Source organism: Sciurus carolinensis, unplaced genomic scaffold, assembly GCF_902686445.1.
Source record: "Sciurus carolinensis unplaced genomic scaffold, mSciCar1.2, whole genome shotgun sequence".
Lineage (NCBI taxonomy): Eukaryota > Metazoa > Chordata > Mammalia > Rodentia > Sciuridae > Sciurus > Sciurus carolinensis.
The window spans coordinates 1,671,283-1,691,308 of NW_025920127.1; the positions used below are offsets into that span (position 1 = coordinate 1,671,283).

At 43.0% G+C, this 20,026-nt stretch overlaps 1 protein-coding gene across 1 annotated transcript in view; it reads left to right on the forward strand.

The window, feature by feature from the left end:
- The window catches only part of LOC124973978 (serine/threonine-protein phosphatase 2A 56 kDa regulatory subunit delta isoform-like), a 36,343-nt gene extending 16,751 nt beyond the window's left edge, over positions 1–19,592 (forward strand). Inside the window, 3 exon segments of the mRNA XM_047537578.1 lie at positions 2,289–2,412; positions 4,567–4,697; positions 19,139–19,592. Coding sequence (XP_047393534.1) covers positions 2,289–2,412; positions 4,567–4,697; positions 19,139–19,592 — 709 coding nt within the window.
- The last annotated feature ends 434 nt before the right edge of the window (positions 19,593–20,026 follow it).

Sequence of the window (20,026 nt, forward strand, 5' to 3'; positions counted from 1 at the left end):
GGGAAGGCTCTCTCTGAAATTCACACTAGAGCTTTCCAGTGGAGCAGAGTAGGAACAGTGTGCAGGAGAACAGTTTGACTTTCCCTCTCTCACTGTGAGACTAGGTCATGCTAGAGCAGCATGTCATCCTTTGTCCATCTGTATGTTTGTGCATTACAGACACATGACACATTAGGGTTTCTCAGGAAATCCATGTATATATGGACACATACAACTAATGCCAACCTCAAAAGCAGATGCTAAAATGATCCCTAGGGAACATGGTGGGAAGTCATGGAGGCCCTGCAAGGCACAATTACATCTTTGTGGTCACCCACATAACCAGCAGGAGGGGATGGATATGAAACAAGGTTTGTCTCCCCAATTGGGTGTGCTGACTATCCCAGGGCCTGTCTGGGCCCCTGATTTAGGGTGTGTTGAGGTAACTGCATCCACTTGTGCATATGTCATTAGAAGAAGGGCACATCCTGCATCCCAGTGGACCTTTGGCACCATCCTGTATGAGATAAGGAGTCCACAAGGAAGTGACCTCACTTCCTTGGCAATGAAACACACAGAACATGGAACCCTCGTAGCTAGGCACCACCAGTACACATACACTCTCAGTCTGCTCTCTGGTGTTGAGATATCAAGCCAACAGCCCTGACTTCTTGTGGTCTACCAATCTGTGGATACTCAGGACTCAGGAAAGACCTGAGTATGAGACCTTCTGGACTGGAGTTGGTGGCTCAGGACTGGGTCCCAATGACTGGCAATTGTTCCCAAGGAGACATGAGGTGATACAGGATAGATCACTGCAACTGATGACACTCTTAACCTACCACTTAGAATCCCCTTTTGATAGCCCCAGACCCTCACCAGGTTTGTTGTTATTGTTGTGTGTATGTGTGTCTCATATCCCCTGAGAATATTGAGGGAAAATCTTTTGTTTCATTTGGCATATGGCAGTGACTCATTTTTCAGATGGCTACTGTTTCTATGTTGAAATGTCCCTCTTTGACCCCCCAACCTAGGAAGAAGATGACCAATTTCATCAGTCTAGTGTCCTGACTAGGGGAATACTCGACAGCACTCATTCTACAGAGCCCTGTAGAAGGTGAACACCTGCTATATCCAAGAATTTTTGTATTCCTACCAAAATTCATCCAGTACCCAGAGGGTATTGCAGCTGCTGTGTAAAAGGTATTTATCACCTCCAATCCCTGGCACATGGCCATCTCCTGGATAGGTGTTGGGAATGGCAGGCATCCCTCTGAATATCAGTCAGCTCTGTGGAAAGTAGGGTTTCAGAGGAGAGCCCTGCTGGGTGTTTAGGAAACCAAGTAGGATGAGCCCCAGGTCTGTTTGCCTCAGGCTGGGTCCTGTGGAGCAGGCCACCAAGGGCCCAGGCCTTCCCATTTGGTCCTGTCCCGCCCTGTGAGGATTTTTCTTCCTCATGCCTCACTAATCTGATGTCTCATGAAAATCAGTTTTCACATTTGGTAAGGCTCCTGATCTGCATGTAGCTAGAACAGAGCCCTGGGAGGACTGAAGGGGCTGAGGCCTGAGGCTGCTAGGCAGTAGGTAGTGGGGTTGATTCATGGCTCAAATGTATGTGAAGCACCTACCATTGGCAGGCACTTGGCCCATCACTTAGGAACAAGATCAGAAAAACCTCCCAGCCCTCATGAAGCTTCCATGATTTTCAGGAAGCTAGTTGAGCCCAATGGGCATCTAGGTAGATGAGGGTCAAAGGATGTTAGAGGTGACATCCTCCTGGCCTTCTCTAGGCATGGACACATTCAGCCAGATGCTGAGGGGGAGCACCTTGAAGGAAAGGAGTGAGCGGTCTTTGGGCCAAGAGGGAGGGCCACTGTCTCCAGAGAGGTCCCTAGGGGTCTGTTGGAGAGAATGGCTGGGTGAACCCCAGGCTCCACCCTGTGTGATTCCCAGAAGACGACTGAGATAATGTGGGGCTTATCCTGTAGAGGGATCATAGCAAGCTGTGGTGGGATTCTGGGAACCCAAAGAACAAAAGAGTGACTAGGGCCTCAGAACCGGCCCTGTGAGGATCCCTTCCCAACACAATCAATCCCATTCAGAATGTCCATGCTTCTCTGTATAGAGACTGGGAAGCAAGTATGGGGAGCCCTTTACCCACAAATGTACCTCACAGTTTTCCCCTTTGCTCTGCTGCATGTGACCTGCTTGGCCACTCTTTGGGAAGACCACCATGCAGTGGGTCTTGGGAGGTTCCAGTTAAAGGAGTTCTCCCGTTATTGCTCCCTATCGCACCCCAAACTCCACAGCACCCTCTGCTTCATCATTGAAATATGGCTACACCTCAACCCAGAAGAGTTTTTGAGATCCCGGGATTTGGACAACCTGAAGATTCTCAGGATCTTCCTGTTGCTCATCATGCCTGAATCAGAGGTGACCCTCCATGTCCAGAGACTCCTTAAACAGCTGGAGAACTGAGATCATAGTGAGTCTGAGCCCTCTGATGATAGGGACTGAGGTGGTGACTGAGGTGTGTGCAGAGGAATCTGTGCTGGTGTCAGTGGGATCTGGCATTTGGTCTCCAGTCAGACAATCCTGACGTCCTGCAGCTGGTGGACACTAGTCTGGGAAGATGTCCTGTTGTGGGGAGAGGGGCCAGGCTCTTCTCAGAAGCATTGTTGTTGTGTGAATTGGGATAAGGCCCAGGGAAAGGCAGTCCTGTTGGGGTGCTTCTCCTCCAGCTCTAGTACCACCTCAAGTGATAGAGCAGCCTCCAGCAGCAGTGGCCCAGGTCACCTGCTTACACTTCAGACAGCATATCACCAAAGTCCCTGTGATGGAGGAAGGATAGCCCTCAAACCTGGAGGATGGCCCAACTCCAGCACCATCCACACAGGGAGAGACTGAGCCACCAGTGGCCACTGTGACTCTTCAGGAAGAGGAGGCAACTCAGCTGCCACTAAGCAACCCAGAGGACACTGCACATTGTCTTTCAGTTGGTATGGATGGTGATCCAAGCTGCCATCCCACCCTTTCCAAGAGAACCACCTCTCCTGGCAGCAACATACTTTTCAGGCACCAAAACACCAGAGGCTGGAGGTCAAGAAACTATCAGGTCAGCAGTCCTCCTTTTCCTGGAAGATTTTCCCACTGCCCTAGTCCTGAAGTCCCCTATGACACCCCCCACCTGTGAGTCCCTGAGCTCCTAGTCCCAGATCCCCCACCACAGCCATCCTTTCTCTCACCTCTGAAATTTTCTTTTAATTTTTGTGATGTTAATTATTTTATTTGTTCAGGATGACATTGTGGAATTTTAGTAACTTTTATATTGACATAAAAGTTCTCAGTCCATTCCCCAGGCTGTGGCACCACCAGCACCATGTAGCTGAAGATGGACCCCCGAAGAGCACAGGGGTCCTGTGGGGGAATATGCACACAGGCCATCCTGGAGGAGGTGAGCTGGAGACCCCTGGGTATGGGGCACAGGTGACTGCGTAAGGAGTGGTGAGGATCTCAGGCTTTCAGATCTCTTATTCAGACCTGTGATGTTAACTATGTTAACTGTCACGTGCCATTACACACCCTGTCCACATCAGACAGCAAAGTTAGTGTGTGTGTTCTTACTGCTCCACAGATAATGTCTTGCCATCCTCTTGTTCCTCAAGACACAACATTTAAGTTGGACCAGTTTATAACTCAGTAATGGCCTGTACTGTTTTAATCAAGGGAAGTGTCTCATGTTTTGCATGGTACATGACAAGCTGTGCCTCTTGCAGTAGTCAGTTAACTAAAAATTCAAAGGAAATTCAAGCGCTGCCCCAGGGCATATGTGAGTAATAAGAAAGCCAAAGAGTCCTATGGCTGATATGGAAAAAGTTTTCATCATCTGGAGAAAAGATGAAACAAGGCACATTCCCTTAATCCAAGGTCAAATCCAGATAAGACCCTAACTCAGATTGTCCTATGCCTAGAGAAGAGAGAAAGTTCCAGAAGGAATTTGAAGGTGCCAGAATTTGGTTCATGATGTTTAAGGCAAGAGGCCATCTCCATAAGATAAAAGTGCAAGTTGAAACAGCAAGTGCAGAGGAGAAGCTACGCTGTTGCTCAGCTGTTTGATGAAGATGTGCTGTGGTTCAGGTACTAGGAGTCCCCCAAAAGCTCATGGGTGAGACAGTGCAAGAAGGGGTAGAGGTGAAATGATTTGGTTATGAGAGGCTGAACCCAATCAGTGCATTACTCCCCTGGCAGGGATGAGCAGGCGGCACGCATGGAAGGGGACGCCCTTGACCCTCTCCAAGCCTGGAGGTGTAGATGGCACCTGTGGAGGCATCCAGTGACTGTGAAAGAAGTCCAGTTGCAGAATCTGAAGTGAATAGTGGCCATCCTCAGCTCCACATCGGTTCCACAGCAGGGTTCCACATTGGAGGTGCCCAGCAACCATGGGCAGTGTCAGGATCCAGCAGCAGGGGCATCCATCTGCAGGGAAGGCACTGATCAGCGAGCCTCGGCATCTAAAGACTATGTGGGGAGTCCTGTTGTATCTGTGTCGGCAAGGAGACTCACCTCAGGCTGTGTTGTTGACCACAGGAAGCTGCAAAGGGCAGTGCAAAGGGCAGTGCAGCCTTGGCTCTGGGCATCTATGGAGGCAACGATGTCCAGAGTATGGTTATGGCAGTGTTGGCCAAGGCAAGTGAGGAGTCTGGAGGCAGCAATGGCAGGCAAGGTGTCCAGCTGGGAGCATCCTCCTCCTTTGCCAGTGGAGGGAGTCTGGTTACACTGCATTGGTGGTTGGGGTGGTATTTTGGGTGGCCATGTGGGGACTCCTGTGGCTGCAGTGTGGAGCTCTGGTGGTGGTGGCGGGGACAACTTGGGGCAGAGGGCCTCAGAGTCAGAGGTTGACTGGAGGCTGGGGTGGCCTCTGCTTTGCTGCTCCAGGTCACTTGTCTTGCTCCTGGCAGAGCCTGTGTGCTTGGGAGGCAGGACGCAGGAGGCAGCAGTACCCAGACAGCCTCTGAGGACCTTATGCTGCCCAGGCTAACTGTGCCTGGAACTGGCCTTGAGCCCACTTGCTGGTCGTTTGTCTGGCCCCCGGGTTCACCCTGCCCTTCCTGGGTTGCAGCCTCTGCAGGGGGATTAGGTTCGCTGCCAGCTGGGGCAGCCCCCCTTTTTTATTTTGAGCAATTTTTTTTTATTTTTACAGATTGAATTCTGATTAATTGTATACAAATAGGGTACAATTTTCATTTCTCTGGTTGCACACGATGTGCAGCCATACTATGTGTGTAATCATACATGTACACAGGGCAATGATGTTTTTCTCATTCCACCATCTTTTCTTCCCCCACCCACTCCCTCCCCTCATTTCCCTTTACACATCCAATGTTCCTCCTTTCTTCCCTCACCTCCTCTGTGCCCCCCTTCTTGTATCAGCATCCACTTATTCATACGTCCTTTGGTTTTTGGGCATTGGCTTCTTTCACTAAGCATGATATTCTACAACTCTATTTACCTGCAAATGCCATAGTCTTATTATTATTTTTAAATTCATTTTTATTGTAAACAAATGGGATACATTTTGTTTCTCTGTTTGTACATGAAGTAGAGGCATACCATTTGCGTAATCATACATTTACATAGGGTAATAGTTTTTGATTCATTCTGTTATTTTTTTCTGCCCCCCCCTCCCACCCCTCTTTTCCCTCTATATTGTCCCTCATTCCTCCATTCTTGCTCCCCTCGCACCCCCAATTATGTGTCATCATCCGCTTATCACCAAGACCATTCGTCCTTTGGTTTTTTGAGATTGGCTTATCTCACTTAACATGATATTCTCCAATTTCATCCATTTGCCGGCAAATCCCATAATTTTATTATTCTTTATGGCAGAGTAATATTCCATTATATATATATATATATATCACAGTTTCTTTATCCATTCATCAATTGAAGGACATATACATTGGTTCCACAGTCTGGATATTGTGAATTGAAAAGCTATGAACATTGATGTGGCTGTAACTCTGTAGTATGCTAATTTTAAGTCCTTTGGGTATAGACCAAGGAGTGGGATAGCTGGGTCAAATGTGGGTCCATTCAAATTTTTCTAAGGAATCTCCACACTGCTTTCCAGAGTGGCTGCACTAATTTGCAACCCACCAGCAATGTATGAGTGTACCTTTTTCCCCATATCTTCTCCAACACCTATTGTTGCTTCTATTCTTGATAATCCCAATTCTAATTGGGGTGAAATGGAATCTTAGGGTAGTTTTGATTTGAATTTCTCTTATTACTAAAGATGGTGAACATTTTTTCATATGTCTGTTGATTGCCTGTAGATCTTCTGTGAAGTATCTTTTCATATCCTTAGCCCATTTGTTGATTGGGTTATTTGTATTCTTCATATAGAGTTTTTTGAGTTCGTTTTATATTCTGAAAATTAGTGCTCTATCTGAAGTATGAGTGTCAAAGATTTTCTCCCACTCTGTAGGCTCTTTCTTCGCATTGCTGATAGTTTCCTTTGCTGAGAGAAAGCTATTTAGTTTGAATCTATCCCAGTTATTGATTCTTGCTTTTATTTCTTGTGCTATGGGAGTCCTGTTAAGGAAGTCTGATCCTAAACCAACAAGTTGAAGATTTGGACCTACATTTTCTTCTGTAAGATGCAGGGTCTCTGGCCTGATTTCAAGGCCCTTGATCCACTGTGAGTTGAGTTTTGTGCAGGGTGAGAGATAGGGGTGTAGTTTCATTCTGTTGCATATGTATTTCCAGTTTTCCCAGCACCATTTGTTGAAGAGGCTATCTTTTCTCCATTGCATATTTTTGGCACCTTTGTCTAGTATGAGAAAATTGCATTTATTTGGGTTTGTGTCCGTGTCCTCTATTGTGTACCATTGATCTACCTGTCTATTTTGGTGCCAATATCATGCCGTTTTTGTTACTATTGCTTTGTCATATAGTTGAAAATCTGGTATTGCGATACCCCTGTTTCATTCTTCCTACTAAGGATTGCTTTAGCTATTTTGTGTTTCTTATTCTTCCAGATGAATTTCATGATTGCTTACTCTATAAAGTATTTCGTAAGGTACATCATTGTGATTTTAATTGGAATTGCATTGAATCTGTATAGTACTTTTGGTAGTATGGCCATTTTGACAATATTAATTCTGCCTACCCAAGAACATGAGAGATCTTTCCATCTTCTAAGGTCTTCCTCAATTTCTTTCTTCAATGCTTTGTAGTTTTCGTTGTAGAGATTTTTTACCTCTTTGGTTAGATTGATTCCCAAGTATTTTATCTTTTTTGAGACTATTGCAAATGGAGTTGTTTTCCTCATTTCCCTTTCAGCTGTTTCATTACTTGCATATAAAAATGCTTTAGATTTATGGGTGTTGATTTTATAGCCTGCTATTTTGCTGAATTCATTGATGAGGTCTAGAAGTTTTCTGGAGGAGGTTTTTGGATCCTCTAAATATAGAATCACGTCATCAGGAAATAGTGACAGCTTACGTTCCTCTTTTCCTAATCATATCTCTTTAATTTCTTTAGTCTCCCTAATTGTTCTGGCTAGAGTTTCGAGGACAATGTTGAATAGAAGTGGTGAAAGAGGACATCCCTGTCTTGTTTCCATTTTTAAAGTGAAAGCTTTCAGTTTTTCTCCATGAAGAATGATGTTGGCCATGGGCTTAGCATCAATACCCTTTTCAATATTCAGGTATTTTCCTACTATCCCTATTTTTTCTAGTGTTTTGAGCATGAAGGGGTGTTGTATTTTGTCAAATGCTTTTTCTGCATCAATTGAAATAAACATATGATTCTTATCCTTAAGTCTATTGACATGATGGATTATGTTTATTGATTTATGGATGTTAAACCATCCTTGCATTCCAGGGATGATCCCCACTTGATCATGGTGCACAATTTTCTTAATATGTTTTTGGATATGGTTTGCCAATATTCTGTTAAGGATATTTGCATCTATATTCATCAAGGATATTGGTCTAAAATTTTCTTTCCTTGATGTGTCTTTGCCTGGTTTGGGTATGAGGGTGATATTAGCTTCATAGAATGAGTTTGGTAGGGTACCCTCCTTTTCTATTTCCTGGAATACTTTGAGAAGTAGTGGAATGAGTTCTTCTTTGAAGGTCTCGTAGAAATCGACTGAGAATCTATCTGGTTCTGGGCTTTTCTTGGATGGTAGGTTTTTAATGGCTTCTTCTATTTCATTGCTTGATAATAATCTGTTTAATTTGTGTATGTCCTCCTGGTTCAGTTTGGAAGGAGCATATGTCTCTAGAAATTTGTCAATGTCTTCTGTAGTTTCTATTTTGTTGGAATACAGATTTTCGAAGTAGCTTCTTATTATGTTATGTGTCTCAGTGGTGTCTGTTGTTATATTTTTTTCTCATCACAAATTTTAGTAATTTGAGTTCTCTCCTTCTCTTGTTAGTGTGGCTAAGGGTTTGTCTATTTTGGTTACTTTTTCAAAGAACCAACTTTTTGTTTTGTCAATATTTTGAATTGTTTCTTTTGTTTCAATTTCATTGACTTCAGCTCTGATTTTAATTATTTCCTGTCTTCTACTACTTTTGCTGTTATTCTGTTCTTCTTTTTCTTGGGTGTTGAGCTGTAATGTTAGGTCATTTAGTTGTTGACTTTTCATTCTTTCCTGGAATGCACTCCATGCAATGAATTTTCCTCTTAGTACTGCTTTCTTAGTGTCCCAGAGATTTTGATATGTTGTATCATCATTCTCATTGACCTCTAAGAATTTTTGCATCTCCTCCCTGATGTTTTCTGTTATCCATGTTTCATTCAATAGCATATTATTTAGTCTCCAAGTGTTGGAATAATTCTGTTTTTTATTTTGTCATTGATTTCTACTCTCAGTCCATTATGATCTGATAGAACACAAGACAGTATCTCTAATTTTTTGCATTTCCTAAGGGCTGCTTTGTGGCATAACATATGGTCCATTTTCGAGAAGGTTCCATGTGCTGCTGAGAAGAAAGTGAACCCATTCGTTGATGGACGGTATATTCTTTATATGTCTATTAAGTCTAAGTTATTGATTGTGTTGTTGAGTTCTATGGTTTCTTTGGTTGGTTTTTGTTTAGAAGATCTATCTAGTGGTGACAGTGGTGCGTTAAAGTCACCTGAATTATTGTGTTGTGGTCTATGTGATTCTTGAAATTGAGCAGGATTTTTTTGATGTACAGGGATGCACCATTGTTTGGGGCATAAATATTTACTATCGTTATGTCTTCCTGATTTATGGTTCCCTTAAGCAGTATGAAATGTCCTTCTTTATCCCTTCTGACTAACTTTGGCTTGAAGTCCACTTTATCTGATATAAGGATGGAAACCCCTGCTTTTTTACTGAGTCCATGTGCATGGTAGGTTTTTTTCCCATCCTTTCACCTTTAGTCTGTGGATGCCTTTTTCTATGAGATGAGTCTCTTGCAGGCAGCATATTGTTGAGTCTTTCTTTTTAGTCCATTCTCCCAGTCCATGTCTTTTGATTGATGAGTTTAGGTCATTAACATTCAGGTTATTATTGAGATATGATTTGTATTCCCAGTCATTTGGCTTATTTTTGGTTTTTAATTTGGCTTGGTTTCTCCTTTGAGTGTTTTTTTCCCTAAGGTAGTTCCTCCCTTTGCTGACCTCCATTGTTGTTTTTCATTTCCTCCTCATGGAATATTTTGTTGAGAACATTCTGTAGTGCAGGCTTTCTATTTGTAAATTCTTTTAACTTTTGTTTATCATGGAAGGATTTTATTTCATTTTCAAATCTGAAGGTTAGTTTTGCTGGGTATAGGATTCTTGGTTGGCAACCATGTTCTTTCAGAGCTTGAAATATGTTGTTGCAGGACCTTTTAGGTTTTAGAGTCTGGGTTGAGAAGTCGGCTGCTATCCATATTGGTTTCCCCCTATATGTAATTTTTTTTTGAAGGCCGCTTTTCTCTCACGGCCTTCAAAATCTTATCTTTATTTTGAATGTTAGACATTTTCATTATAGTATGCCTTGGTGTGGATCTGATGTGATTTTGTGCATTTGGTGTTCTGTAAGCCTCTTGTTTTTGATTTTCCATTTCATTCTTCAGGTTTGGGAAATTTTCTGATATTATTTCATTGAATAGGTTGTTCATTCCTTTGGTTTTTATCTCTGTGCTTTCCTCAATCCCAATAATTCTTAAATTTGGTCTTTTCATGATGTCCCATAGATCTTGGAGATTCTGTTCATGATTTCTTATCATCTTCTGTGTTTGGACAACTTTATTTTCAAGATTAAATATTTTTTCTTCATTGTCTGAGGTTCTGTCTTCCAAATGATCTGGTCTTTTGGTGATGCTTTCCATTGAGGTTTTTAATTGGTTTATTTAATCCATTTCAAGGATTTCCATTTGGTGTTTTTTGAGAATCTCTCTTTTTTGAAATGATCTTTTGCTTCCTGCAAGTGCTCTTTCAGCTTATTTGTATTATCATTCATTGCCTGCATTTGCTCTCTTATCTCATCCTTTGCTTCAGGAATCATCTTAATCATGTATAATGTGAAGTCCTTTTCTGACATTTCTTCTAACATACTGTCATTGGATTCTACTAATATAGAATCTAGATTTGTTTGGATCATTTTCTTCCCTTGTTTTTTCATGTTGATCATGTATCTTCCCCTCTAGCAGTGCAGATCTGGGGTATTGCATTTTTCCCCCATAGGCTTATAGTGGCCCTATAGGTTCCCATACCTTTTCCTTAAGGGGAGATCAATATTAGCAGTGCCCAATTCAGACACTATGCAATCCTAGACCAAATAGCTCCTTTGAGGACAATAACAAAATTGTCATAATAAACAGAATGAGTTCAAATATTATCTTCAGTAAAACAAACAGATTTGCTATAAGATCAGCAGTTCTAATGGAGGACAAAGAGGATGCAGAGGGATGTAGAATGTGGCTGTCAATGGGATAAGAAATGAATATACAGAGGTTCTAGATAATAGAAAGGGTGAGAGTATAATCAAAAGAAATTGAATGTTAGGAAGCAAAAAAGGGAGAAAGAGACTCTGAGGGAACAGGTAAACAAAAGGAAAAGAGAGCAAGACAAATAAAGAAATAAAAACTTAAAATTTTTCAATGAGGAGAAAAAAGAAAATCTACAGTATAACACTTGTATAGTAATGAAACTTCCCAGTCTTCAGTCGCCTGATGCATGAGAGTTACCTGTCAATGAGCTTCAAGTCTCCAGCAGGCGTCTCAGGATGAGATTTGCCCCACCTAAAGATCTGAGCTACAGCTTCCAGGATTATTCAAGATGGCCGCTCTGGCTTCCAAATGTGTTGGCAAATTGGAAGCTGCAGCTCAGTGTGTGGACGTGGTCAGCTGAAGGTTCTGGAGGTGGGATATGGTTGATCAGGCAGGGGTTCTGGAGGTTGGGTGTGCTTGGTGTGGTTGCGGGTTCCTGGAAGCCTGGTGTAATCAGTCAGTCTGGCGTCTCGGTATTCTGGAGACGGGGCTCAGTCAGTCTGGCCAGGAATCCTATGGGGACTGGCTGTTGTCTTAAAATGGCGGCTGCCACGTGTAATCAAACCTGCAGGTACTGTAACAGTGAACTTCCAGGCAACAGAAGGCAGCTGGTACTCCACTGGCGGTCGGCGATCAGTTTGCTGACTGTTGTCGGACGATTGGGAGGTGAGCCTTGTGCACTGGGTGATGGATAGGTGTAAGGCAGGCGATGGACATGCGAGAGGCAGGCAAATGGCACATGATAGGTGCCTGACAGTGAGCAATCTGCACTCAAAAAAGACGTTGATATGCTAGCAGACTGCAGGTGATCACAGCAGATAAATGGGGTAAACAGCAGGGGATCCATAAGCAGCAAAAACTGCCTCACCAAGAAACAGATATCCTCTGCTTGAAATCAGTTACGGAGCGACAAGGAATGCAGTCTCCCTGTAGTCCGCCATGTTGGATCTGCCAGTATGGCCATTTTGACAATATTAGTTCTGCCTATTGAAGAACATGGGAGATCTTTCCATCTTCTAAGGTTTTCTTTAATTTCTTTCTTTAGTGTTTTTTAGTTTTCATTGTAGAGGTCTTTCACCTCTTTTGTTAGATTGATTCCCAAGTATTTTATTTTTTTCAAAGCTTTGTGAATGAGGTAGTTTTCCTAACTTCTCTTTCTGAAGATTCATCACTTATGTATAAAACTGTATTAGATTTATGAGCACTGATCTTATATCCTGCTAATTCACTGAATTCACTTGTGAATTCTAAAACTTTTCTTGTGGAATTTCCCAGTACCTCTTAATAGATAATCATGTAATCAGCAAATAGGGATAGTTTGAGTTCTACTTTTCCTATTTATATCCCTTTAATTTTTGGTCTGTCTACTTGTTCTGGCTAGAGTTTCATGGACATTGTTGAATAGAAGTGGTGAAAGAGGGCATCCCCACCTTGTTCCAGTTTTTAGGGGGAATGCTTTCAGTTTTTCACCATTTAGAATGATATTGGCCATGGGCTTAGCATAGATGGCCTTTACAATGTCAAGGAATGTTCCCACTATCCCTATTTTTTCTAGTGTTTAGAGCATGAAGGGGTGTTGTATTTTATCAAATGCTTTTTCTGCATCTATCAAAATAATCATGTGATTCTTGACTTTAAGTTTGTGAATTACTTTTACTGATTTCTGAATGTTGAACCAACCTTGCCTCCCTGGGATAAAACCCACTTCATCGTGGTGCACTATCTTTTTAATATATTTTTGTATGCATTTTGCTAAGATTTTTTTGAGAATTTTTGCATCAATATTCATTAAGGATATTGGTCTGAAATTTTGTTTCCTCCATGTGTCTCTGTCTGGTTTAGGTATCAGGGTGATATTGGCTTCATAGAATGAGTTTGGGATGGTTCCCTCCTCTTCTATTTCATGGAATACTTTGAGAAGTATTGGAATGAGCTCTTCTTTAAAGGTTATGTAGAACTCGGCTGAGAACCCATCTGGTCCTGGACTTTTCTTAGTTGGTAGGCTTTGATGACTTCTTTTCATTACTTGAAATTGATCTATTTAAATTGTGTATGTTCTCCTGGTTCAGTTTAGGTACTTCATATGTCTCTAGAAGTTTGTTGATGTCTTCGAGATTTTCTATTTTGTTGGAGTATAGATTTTCAAAATAGCTTCTAATTATGTTTTGTATTTCAATCGTGTCTGTTGTGATATTTCCTTGTTCATTCTGAATTTTAGTGATTTGGGTTTTCTCTCTCCTTCTCTTTGTTAGTGTGGCTAAAGGTTTATCAATTTTGTTTAGTTTTTCAAAGAACCAACTATTTATTTTGTTAATTTTTCAATTGTTTCTTTTGTTTCAATTTTGTTGATTTCAGTTCTGATTTTAACTATTTCCTGTCTTCTACTACTTTTGGTGTTGCTCTTTTCTTCTTTTTCTAGGATTTTGAGCTATAGTGTTAGCTCATTTATGGTTGATTTTTTTCTTCTTCTATTGAATGCACTCTACAAAATAAATTTTCCTCTAATAACTGCTTTCATAGTGTCCCAGAGATTTTGATACGATGTTTCTTTGTTCTCATTTACCTCTAAGAATTTTTCAATCTCCTTCCTGATATCTTCTGTTATTCATTCATCATAACAATAGCATATTATTTAATCTCCAGGTGTTGGAGTTGTTTCTGTTTTTTATTCTGTCATTTATTTCTAACTTCAATCCATTATGATCTGATAGAATACAAGGTAGTGTCTCTATCTTCTTGTACTTGCTAACATTAGCTTTGTGGCATAAAATGTGGTCTATTTTAGAGAAGGATTCATGTATTCATTCTTTATTGGATGGTATATTCTATAAATTTCCATTAAGTAAACCATTGATTTTGTTGAGATCTATGGTTTCTTTGTTCAATTTTTGTCAGGAAGATCTGTCCAGTGGTGAGCGAGGTGTGTTAAAATCACCTAGTATTATTGTGGTGATTTCTGGAATTGAGAAGGATTTGTTTGATGTACATGGTTGAGCCACTGTTTGGGCATAGATAATTATGATTGTTATGTCTTGCTGATTTATGCTTCCCTTAAGCAGTATGAAATGTCCTTCTTTATTCCTTCTGACTAACTTTGACTTGAAGTCCACATTATCTGATATTAGGATGGATACTCTGGCTTTTTTGCTATGTCCATGTGCATAGTATGTTTTTTCCCATCCTTTCACCTTCAGTGGGAAATCCCTTTCTGTGAGATGAGTCTTTGTAGGCAGCAAATTGTTGGATCTTTCTTTTTAATCCAATCTGCCAGTCTATGTCTTTTGATGAAGGAGTTCAGGCCATTAACATTTAGGGTTTTTATTGAGATATGATTTGTATTCCCGGTCATTTGACTCTTTTTTTTTTTTTTTTTTTTTTTTTTGACACGACTTGGTTTCTCCTTTATTTGGCTGGTCTTTAGGGTAGTTCCTCCAGGGTAGTTCCTCCCTTTGCTGATTTACATCATTGTTTTTCATCTCTTCCTCATGGAATATTTTGTTGAGAATGTTCTGTAATGGTGGCTTTCTTTTTGTAAATTCTTTCAGCTTTTGTTTATCATAGAAAGATTTTATTTCATCATCAAATCTGAAGTAAGTTTTGCTGGGTATAAGATTCTTGGTTGGCATCCATTTTATTTCAGGGATTTGAAAAATGTTGTTCCAGGCCCTTCTAGCTTTTAGGGTCTGGATTGAAAAATCTGCTGATATCCGTATTGGTTTCCCCATGAATGTAATTTGGTTCTTTTCTCTCAGCCTTTAAATTTCTGTCTTTAATTTGTAGGTAGGTATTTTCATTATAATGTGCCCTGGTGTGGGTCTGTTGTAATTTTGTGTATTTGGCATCCTATAAGCCTCTTGTTCTTGATTTTCTATTTCATTCTTCAAATTTGGGAAATTTTCTGATATTATTTCATTAAATAGATTGTTCATTCCTTTGGTTTGTTTCTCTAAGCCTTCCTCAATCCCAATAATTCTCAGATTTGGCCTTTTCATGATATCCCATAATTCTTGTAGATTCTGTTCATGATTTCTTACCATCTTCTCTGTTTGGTCAACTTTGTTTGCAAGATTAAATATTTTGTCCTCAATATCTGAGGTTCTGTCTTCCAGATGTTCTATCCTATTGGTTATGCTTTCTATGGAGTTTTTGATTTGGTTTATTGTTTCCTTCATTTCAAGGATTTCTGTTTGTTTCTTTTTCAATATCTCAAACTCTTTATTGAAATGATCTTTTGCTTCCTGCATTTGCTCTTTTAACTATCAATTGGTGTAATCATTTAATGCCAGCATTTGTTTTTCATCTCATCATTCAATGCCTGCATTTGCTCTTTCATGTCCTCGTTTTCTTCTCTGATCATTTTTAATTGTGTACATTCTGAACTCCCTTTCTGTCGTATCTTCTGCCATGATGTCATTGGATTTTATTGCTATACCATCTAGGTTTGTTTGGGACATTTTCTTCCCTGTTTTCTCATATTGGTCAGGTATCTTCCCCTCTAGTAGAGAAACTCTGGGATATTGTAGATTTCCTCTATTGACTAATATTGTCTCTGTAGATTTCCAATAACTCACCTCTTAGCCTTTAGTAGTCTGCAGTCTTGGAGGAACTTGATAATGTGGTGCTCCACTAGGAAGCTGCCCCTCTAGGGGTGGTGGCCTTCAGGTGGGGTATATTCCCTGTCAGTGGGCAGAGGCGCCTCCACTTGTTGACTGATGGTCAGTCAAAGGGGGACTAGACTGCAGAGTCAGGCACGTCTGATCTGGGTCTGTGTCTGTGGTTCTACTGCCCTGGTGGGAAAGCCTCGCCCTGTGGGGATGAGTAACCAATGGGGATGTTTTGCTGGGCAGCTCTCCTCTGAGAAGTTCCCTTCGGTCTAGAACTATCAGCTGGACTGGGAAGCCTTCCTCTGTGATGTTCCCAGGTGTCCTGACCTACCACCTGGGCTGGGGAATCTGTGCCTGTGAGGGACTCCCTCTCTGAGTGGCCCTCCTCTGCTACATTCCCTGGGGACTGGAGCTACCACCTTGACCTCTGACCCTCTGTGTCAAAGCCTCTCACTGTGTGGCCCTCCTCTGCAATGCTCCTGGTTGACTGGGTTCTCGGCTCCAGCAGGGGAGTCTCACTGGGGCACTCTACTTCATGAAGTTCCCTGCATTTCGGGACTACTGCCCCATCAGGGGAGCCTGACCAGTGGGAGAGACTCACCTGGTCTAAGTTGGTCCCGAGTCTCTCAATACCTCCTCTTCTTGACTCCTGGGTCTTGTCAAAGGTCCTCTAATCTCCTGTAGGTGTCTCAGGAAGGGAGCTGTCCTTCCAGTGATGATGGCCACACCCTCAGGAATAATTCAAAATGCCTGAAACAGCATATAAAGATGCCTCTGGCTAGCTCCACAATGTAGGTAGGCTGGCTCATCTGCCAGCTTGCTCCATGATGGCAACAGACCTTGGCGTGGTGGCTGGGTGTGTTTCCTCAGTGATGGTGTCTGTCTTCACCTGGTGGTTGGGTGGGTTGGCTGCCTGCTCCCTAGCTCTGCAAGGCAGGCGGGTTGGGTTGCCCACTTGCTACTTCTGCTATGCAGGTGGTCTGACTCACACGCCAGCTTGCTCTGTGACTGCCATAGTCTTTTTATTCTTTATGACTGGGAAATATTCCATTTTGTGAATGTACCAGTTTCTTTATCCACTCATCTATTGAAGGGTATCTGGGTTGGTTCCACAATCTCTTGCTCTTGTGAATTGAGCTTTTATAAACATTGATTTGGCTGTGTCACTGTAATATGTTGATTGTAAGTCTTTTGGCTATAAACAAAGGAGTGGGATAGCTGGGTGAAATGATGGGTCTATTCCAAATTTTCTGAGGAATCTCCGTACTGCTTTCCAGAGTGGTTGCACCAATCTGCAGGCCCACCAGAAATATATGAGTGTACCTTTCTCCCCACATCCTCAGCTATTGGTGTTTCTGCCAAGTCCGCATGTCTGAGAAGAGGGTTACCTGCCAGAGGATGATGTTGGCTATAAATAAATTGACTACCCATAAACTTATCTAATCAATAAATACACAAGAGCCAATATTCTTTTTAAATGAGAGGGGCGTGATGGGTCTGGCCATGCCAGTTCTGGCTTCTAACAACCTGGAGTAGCCCAACTCTCTCTTCTTTATAAAAGACACAGGTAAAGGGGTCCAGAATGGGAGGGGCTTCTTCTGTGATGGACAGGATGGGTGGAGTTAGGGGATCCATTTTCTCAGGGAAACTATCTCAGGACCAGAGAAGGATCCACTCCCACACAGCACCACATACATCCCAGCAATCTGGGACAGACCTCTGTGGCTGCCAGTTCCTAGAAGCCAGGCCTCTGTGTCCCATGGCTCAACCTTGTCTGATTCTGCTACAGAAGGATGGCTCCCCACACTTATTGTTGCTTGTATTCTTGATAATTGCCATTCTGACTGGAGTGAGATGGAATCTTAGGGTAGTTTTAATTTGCATTTCTCTGTTTACTAGAGATGTTGAATGTTTTTTCATATATTTGCTGATCACTTGTATAATGTGAAGTGTCTGTGTAGTCCTTTAACACATTTATTGATTGGGTTCTTTGTAATGTTTTTAGTTTTTTTTTTTAATTAAGCAGAGAGACAATGTTTGCATCAACATGTTACTTATAAAAACTGAAATTTGCCTGCGAATTTCTTTCACAGTGATACTTTTAAAAAATTTTATATTTCTATATAGGGTAATAATGTCTGTCTCAATCTATTGTCCTTTCCAATCCCACCCACCCCACACCTCCCCTCACTCCCCTCTGCATGATCCACAGTTCCTTTATTCTTCCCTACCCACTCCGCACTATGGATTAGCATCTGCTTGCCCAAGAAAACATTTGCCTTCGATTTTGAGGATTGGATTATTTCACTTAACTTGTCATTCTCCAGTTCCATCTGTTTACCTGCAAAGGCCATAATTTCTTTCTTCCTTAATGCTGAGTAATATTCCACTGTGTGTGTGTACCACAATTTCTTTATCCATTCATCTGTTTAAGGGCATCTAAGTTAGTTCCACAATTTGGTCATCATGAATTGAGTTGCTATAAACATTGATGTGACTATGTCACTGTAGTATGCCCATTTTAAGTCCTTTGAATATAAACCGAAAAGTGGGATAGGTGGGTCTATTCCAAGTTCTCTTAGGAATCTCCATACTGCTGTCCAAAGTGGTTGCACCAATCTGCAGTCCCACCAGCAGTGTATGAGTGTAACTTTCTCCCCAGATCCTCAGAAACACTTATTGTTGCTCTATTCTTGATAATTGCCATTCTGAATGGAGTGAGATGAAATCTTTGGGTAGTTTTGATTTGCATTTCTTTAATTGCTAGAGATGTGGACATTATTTCATATATTTGTTAATCGTTTGTATATCTTCTTCTGTGAAGTGTCTGCTCAGTTCCTTAGTCCACCTATTGGTTGAATTCTTTATATTTTTTATTATAAAGAATTTAAAAAACTTTACATCAAAAATACAAGGACCCAATCAATACATGGGCTAAGGAAATGAGGCAGCCTTTGAGGGGGACACCCACCTCCCCAACCCCATTTCTTCTGGGCTGTGGTGGAGAGCAGTAGTTGGGGGGGGGAGGTGCCTAGAAAACCCTCACCCTCAAAGCTCATCCCTGTGGCGGGAGGATGGTGGAGGGCAGAGGCGGCAGAGGGAGAGTGAGGCTCAGAGTCCTTGGTCTTGGTCTTCTGTCACCCTCAGCCACAGAAATGCGCTTTGAGGAGGAAGATGTCCTAGGTCCTCGGGGCTCTGCCCCACAGCCCACGTGGGATGTGGCTGGGGAGGGAGGGGGTCCTCTCCCAAGGTGCCACACCTGGCAGATGGCCTAGCTCCCCTGTAGAGGTCGTAGCAAGGGTGGGGTGAGCAGCCACCCAGGGGGCTCAAGGCCAGTGCGAGGCACAGAGGTGTGGGCAGCATAAGGTCCTGGGCAGCTGCCTGGGCACCTCCGCCTCCTGTTCTGCTTCCTGAGTAGGCAGGCTCTGCCAGGAGCAAGGCCAAGGCCTTAGAGCAGCCACCTCGAAGGCAGCCCCAGCTACTGGTGGCCATCTGACTCTGACGCCCATGGCCCCTCGCCCTCCCCGCCGCCGCCAGCCTGGAGCTCCTCACCGCAGCCACTGGGCTCCCCACAAGGCCGCCGGATGCCACCTTCACTGCCCCTGCAGCCAGACTCTTGTCACCACAGCAGGATGAAGATGCTCAGGGCTGGATGCCTCTGTGGCCACTGCCCCTGCTTCCGGACTCTTCTGGGGCCCCCAACCTGCCCAGCACCAAACTCCCAAACCCGGGCTGGATGCAGATGCTGCCCACCAAAGCCCAACGTCCATGCACGTCACCCCACACCCACACCTGGCGCCCTGCAACTGACCAGACCCCGATGCAGCTGCATGTGGCTGCCACTCTGGAGCTCCAGGCTGCTGCCACCAAACTCCAACAGGGACACCAGACAGTACTGGACACCGACGTCATCACAACTGCAGCCAGACGCCTGTCAGCACTGCAGGACAAAAACGCTCCTGTCTGGACACCTCCGTTGTCCCCACTGTGACTTCCATACCCCTCTGCTGCCATTGCCACGTAACCACACGGCCACCACACTCCCATACAGCAGCTGGATGCACCTCCACAGACGCCCTGAGCCAACACTCAACTACTGACCTTGGGCACAGGACATCTTATGCCCAACGCAGCTGCGTGTTGCCGCTACTGCCACTAGAGGCCGCCATTCCATGATGCTGTTGCTGTAGCCACTGGACCCCAAGGCTGCTGCTGTGCTGCCCAAGAAGGCAGGAGCTGGAAGCTGGGCATTCTCCATCACAGTCGCCTCAGCAGCATCCACTGCATGTCACCTGCCTTTCATCCCCCAGGACCAGAACCCATCCTTCTGGCTCCTTGAGGAGTTGGGGCACTACTTCAGGGAACTCACCTAAGGGAAACAAGTGAGTAATTTAAATAGAGGCTGCAGTGCACACAGCAGGCAGT